Genomic DNA, 6,000 nt, shown 5'->3' on the forward strand with positions numbered 1-6,000 from the left:
CATGCCTTTTGCACACACGATTTATCCCTGTCACATTCCCAGTTTGCACACACAGGTCTTCTTGAATGACAGTCACTCACACTGCTTGCAGAATGGGCACTGGTGTCGTATTATTTATTATCTGAACTTACTAGTCACTTGCCACACGCACAAAAGGTCTCCAAGGGACGTACAAAAACATTTTAAGAGCGTAAATAAAAATAATCTGTTATAATAAAAAACCATGCAACTGTTCTTTTTCTTTTTTTAAGAAAATCTATAGCACGAAGAAGCTTAAGCTGCAACAAAATCATCATAACCAACAAACATCCTTCTAGTCCATCAAACGCCTGGAAAAAAGAGGTCAGTTTTTCCGTACGTTTTATCCTGCGCGAAAAGCTAATGTCAATACAGTGCGCACTATGCAATTCGGCATTCCCAGATTTACAAGCAAAGGCAAACTCTTATGTGCTATTTGTTTCAGGTGTTGAGTGGATAGCTGAGCAGACAGCACAGGCATCAATGGGGAGAGGCAGCTGTTTCCTTCCCTCTGAGGAACTATATTCCCTGCTTTCATTAAAAAGAGAGAAAGTAACTTTCTTTCCATTTTTGTGTGAGAAACTAATTTGCTCCCCTCTTCATTCTTTGATTTTTAATTAATTTAATTTAATTTGTACACCACCCCTCATCTGTAGATCGCAGCAGACAGTGGTACCTCTGGTTACGTACTTAATTTGTTCCGGAGGTCCGTACTTAACCTGAAACTGTTCTTAACCTGAAGCACCACTTAACCTGAAGCACCTGAAGCACCACTGGAGGAGGAGGCGGGGCACATGCACAGGTGCCGCCTGGGGGGCTTCTGCCGCCTGAGGCAGTCACCTCACCCTGCCTAATAGCTGGGCCGTCTCTGGGTATAAGACGACTTCAAATGGATGGTATGGATGTGAACTGAGTCTCATCATCACTGCTTCAAATTCATGACATGGTGCCTGCCTTTTTAGATACAGGAAGTGGCAAGGCCCTTCCACACCGCATGTTTGTGAAGAAACACATGCTGTTTCTATTTTTCAGGTTAATGCAACAAATGCCAACTCCCTCACAGATCCCATAGATCCAATATCTTACAAATCATTATATATAAAAAAATTGGCCATGCTTCCAAAAAGCAGGAAACTCACCAGATGTGCCTTTTCCTTGGAACAGCACAATCCTTGAGCCATGAATAGCATTTAACCCTGCTTCTGGGCTGTTTTATTGTGCCAGGCTTACCTACTAGCACGATAAAAGACCACCCACAGCCCCCCCACTCCTGCGGGGCTGTGGCATGCTTGCCGTGCTATAACTAACTGCCTGCAGTTTTCAACAACTGAATCTGCTTTACTGAGTTAGGTTACAAGCACAGGGGAAGGGAGAAGCTGCAACAGTTCCCGCTTCTGCCCGTCCTGCTGCCCTCACTGAGCCTCTAAGCAAGCTATATCTGACAGCTTGAAGACATACCTACTCATTCCATCCTGAAAGAAAACCATTCATCAATATGTGGTATGGCATTTTGACGTCCGTTTGGGCTTCTATCCAGGCAGAACCCAGGGCAGGTGATCAATTGTGTGTGTTTGTGGGGGTTAATCGTTTGTCACCCGCCCCCCCCAACTTTTCATTGCATTTCTCCATCACTTTCCCAACCCCAAAAAGTCTTCCTTTTAAAGTGGGCAGGTTGTGGTTGGGCAAAATAGTGCTTCAATCCACTTTAACTGCTGAAATCTGAATTTCCGATGTGCACCTGAATTCTTCATGACGGCCTGGCAGTCACCAGAATATGCAGATGTTTCAAGAAAGAGGCATGCAGGAAAGGAGACGCCCCCCCCCGTACCGTTCCAGATGCTGTTGCACCTGGGCTCATTCATCCCAGCCCGAGGGCTTCCTTAGGCACTTGGCTGCCTTAGGCAAAGGAGGAAAGAAGCCTCACCCTCCCAGACCCAGCAAGCTCTTCTCAAGTTTGATAGCATCTTTCCTGGGCTTTGCTACCCAAGTTCCAGGTAAGACCTGTCAGAAGACTGAAACTAGGTCATCTTGCATGCAGGGTGCGCTGAACCAGTGGCGTAGCGTGGGGGGGTGCAGGGGGGGCCGGCCGCACCGGGCGCAACATCTGGGGTTAGGGCAAATCCACGGGTTAGGGGGCGCAAAACCACGGGTTAGGGGGCGCAAATTACTTGCCTTGCCCCGGGTGCTGACAACCCACGCTACGCCACTGCGCTGAACCTGGGGTGGCCACTTGCCCCCCCCTGTACAGAGGAGAGTCCTCTAAAGGAAGAGCTGTCAGAGGGCACTCCTCAGTTTGAAGAAGACCTCTTTTTGAAGTCCACAAAATGCATGAGTCTGTTTCCTTACTCTTTGCACTGTCCCCAGAGCAGATGTGTGTGTTCATTCCTGGCATCCAGTGAAATGTGGGCATGTTGAAGGGGACATGTTCCATGCAGGAGAGACTGAGACAGTGCAGGTTATCTGCAGGAGCTGATAGTCTAACCTCTATATCAGTTCTGTGCTAGCAAATTGGGTTGGGTGCTCAGTGAATTGGTCATCGGGAAGAGCTTTCGCTCTCTGCTGGCAGGATCATGCAGAAAATCCAGACTGGATCAGGCCCATGCCAAGTACACATTGAGCTGTACAGAGGATGCTGGTCCACCCATTCAGCTCTGCACCTTTCAGCGGCTCTCTATTTGCCAATTGCAGGAGGGAGAGTGGTTGCCTTAAACAATCTGCTTTTGGGGTCTTCCTAGAAAAATCTGATTTATTTTCAGTATAAGCTGTGCTGGAGGTTGTTCTGGATCAAAAGGCGGGACTGAAAAAAAACAATCAACTTTTGCCAAACATAACAGTTCTAATAACTTCATATTAGCTTCACGAGTTGCAAAAAATTGACAGGCGCCCGGGGACGGAAGATGCCAGCAACTGTTCCACACAGCTCAGTAATATATAGGGATTGGTAAATATGCAAGTTTTGGGTTCTCCATTTCTCATTTTCCCAGTCTTCAGTTCTCTACAATTTCCACATCAGTTAGCAATTTAAGAAAAGGAAGAATCCTCATGAAAATGTACTATCTGCGCTTTCCGGAAACAACTGAAGATGTTTTTGTTCCGACAGGCTTTTCCTGCTGGATAAATGGATCATTGCTACAATTGTCCATTTGTTTGGGTTTTCAGTCTTGTTTTTCAATGTATTTGTTGCTTTTCTTTTAGAATGTTTTAAATTATACGTAAATCACCTTAAGATGGTGGTTTAGAAGGCGATTAATAAATCAGTGGTAAAGATGATGATGATGATGATAATCCATCAGCATTTCCTGTGCAAATTTCTCCTAATACGCACATTTCTGAATGCAATTTTTCCTGATAAAGACATTTTTGCAAAGCAAGTTCCCCTGATATAATGCATTTCTGTATGTGGTTTATACTGATATGCCTCTTAATGTACACCTCACCCTAGTATATGCATTTTTGCACACATAAATTGGCTGGAGAACTACATTGCAAGATCCTGAGAAGGATGAGTTTTGAAGAATAGCTGTGTTTTTGTTTGTGTTTGTTGTTTTGGAAAAGCGCTAATTAAGCAAATTCATCATTAAATGCAAATGGAATCAAATTTTGCCCTCATCCCTAGTAATTTTCCACTAGGCTCTCCCTAGGCAAAGTCTCTTTGCTTTGGATGTATTTGCAAAACCACATTTTTTAAAAAAAGAAAACAGCAGCAGCAGCAGCAGCACACTTTGCAGCAGAAAGAGAGGGAAAGGCTAAAGAGATTTTGGTATAAAAGAGTATTATGTAAGACTGAAGAGTCCCTGGATTTCAAATCCCGAGTCAACTATCCGTCCCATTAAGGGATCTTGGGCCAGTAACTACTTCCATCTCCCAGAAGAATAAAGGAATGGAAAAAACAGATGCTAAAAAATCTTTTAGCAGACCAGTTTTGAGCAGACTGTAGCTATGTAAGCAAGCTTCTAGGATATACAGAATACTTCACTGGCATGAGTAGGAACTCGGTTTAAGTCAAAACTTTACATCCTTCTACACTGTCAAATCTTTTCTTTCCTGAACTTTCTTTAGCAAACTCTTCCCTAACTCACTCAAGCCTCACCATTTGTAGTATTATGAGAGTCTGCTCTGCATCAATCATTAGCTTCTGTTCCACCCCTGATCTGTGTGCCCACTACAGAGTATAAAAAGTTGCCCAGTTATTGTAAGGATTAAATGTGAGCTAAGAAACTCACTGATAGAGGGAAACGCCATCAACAACAATGCCCTGAATGTTTTACCAGTGATAATTAGAGCTGCTCCCACAGTTAATCAACTGAACTATTAGTTGATTAATCTACAAATACAAATTGTAACAGCCTGCTTTTGACCCCCTCCTCTTTTGACTTGCCATGCTTTGTCTGATTTTAAACAATGTGTAAAATTTGGTAAACCTCTAACATGCAACATACTTTATAGATGGTTTGTTTTTACAGATGGGGAGTTGAGGCAGAAGGGGCGAAGAAAGAAAGAGAAAGACAGAGGTTCTTTTTCCCTGAGCCCAAGACAGAAAAAATGAGACACCTTCGCAGGCAGCACTCTATCTACACCACTTTGCTTCCCCAGGTGTTCTAAGGTCGCTGCATTATTATTTTTTACTGATCCTGCTTCTTTGCTTTTAACAGCAGACCCAACAAAGGAAGCCTTTTCTTACCACTCAACGCTACAACAGGAAAGGCTGCATCTGCTTGATTTTTGAATTTTGGGCTGTGCTTAATGGCATAGCAGCTAAGCCAAAACAAAAGTATTTGTAAGTGAAATCCTACAGTTTTCACCTCAGTGATACAGGAATGATTCTTCTGCCCATAGCAGCTCCATAGTGTGTGCAGAAATTAAACCGGTGCAGCATCCCCAAGGATGCAGGTGTGAGGTTTGTCCTGTGGGATTTCTGCCTGCTGTGCTTCTTCCAAAATATTCTTAATACAAGCAGATAGGGCTGGCTTTTCTGCAGAAACAAAAACAAAAACCCTGGCCTATACGGAATTCTTCCTAGCAGGCCACCTGAGCAAAACTATTATCTTTCAAAAGGAATTTGCTTTGAAACTTACCTTGCAGCAGCAACAGCAGCAGACCCAGGAGGAATCTGGTTGCGTGCTCCATGTCTCTTTCTTTCTTTCTTTCTTTCTTTCTTTCTTTCTTTCTTTCTTTCTTTCTCCCTCCTTCCCTGCCCAAAAGACAACCTCTTTCAGTTTGCTCTTCCCTGCTCTCCTTCCTTGCTTGAAAACATGATCTCATCAGTTTACAGCCCAGCGAACATGGGCATGCCGCAGTCCTGCCCCCACCTCCAGGTTTTTCACTTCTTGCCTTTTTTCTCCATTCCCCCCTCCTCTCTTCTCCCCAACACTTCGTTGCTCGGCTTCAACTTCTACATAACACGCGGGCTCTCTGAACAACACTTCCCCCTGCAAGGAGCTCCCAAGCCCCTTTTGATGTTAACAGAGCGAGTTTTTGCTGGCCCCAGAGTTCCAAAAACAACCTCCCACCCCACCCACCTCCCTCCAGGGTATGGGATTAATTTTCTCGGGCATTTACAAAATCCAGCTGTTCTTTCCTCGCCTTGACATTCCGCCAGATGTCTGCCTGGGTTCTGTTCCTGTTGCTTTTCTGTATTCCCCTCTCCTTGCCTTCTGCGGTTCTTTCCTTTCGCTGTTACAAGATCGCTCGGAAAACACACACTTTTGCCGCCCTAACAAGGCCCTACTGCAGCCAGGGTAGCCACCGCGGTGACCTTCAGATGTTTTGAACTACAACTCCCAGGAACACCATTTGGCACAGCCAACGGTCAGGGGTGCTGAGAGCTGTACAGTGGTACCTCAGGTTAAGAACTTAATTTGTTCTGGAGGTCAATTCTTAACCTGAAACTGTTCTTAACCTGCAGCACAACTTTAGCTAATGGGGCTTCCCGCTGCTGCTGCTGCCCGATTTCTGTTCTCATCCTGAAGCAAAGTTCTTAAC

The 6,000-nt window shown here is 44.7% G+C and overlaps 1 protein-coding gene across 1 annotated transcript in view; it reads right to left on the reverse strand.

The window, feature by feature from the left end:
- Positions 1-5,494, reverse strand: part of MXRA8 (matrix remodeling associated 8) — a 27,357-nt gene extending 21,863 nt beyond the window's left edge. Inside the window, exon 1 of the mRNA XM_081871121.1 lies at positions 5,094-5,494. Within this exon, the coding sequence (XP_081727247.1) occupies positions 5,094-5,280 (187 nt within the window). The 5' untranslated portion in view covers positions 5,281-5,494. The remainder of the gene's footprint in view (positions 1-5,093) is intronic.
- Positions 5,495-6,000: the final 506 nt, after the last annotated feature.

Source organism: Podarcis erhardii (genome assembly GCF_964252035.2).
Source record: "Podarcis erhardii genome assembly, chromosome: 7".
Taxonomy (NCBI): domain Eukaryota; kingdom Metazoa; phylum Chordata; class Lepidosauria; order Squamata; family Lacertidae; genus Podarcis; species Podarcis erhardii.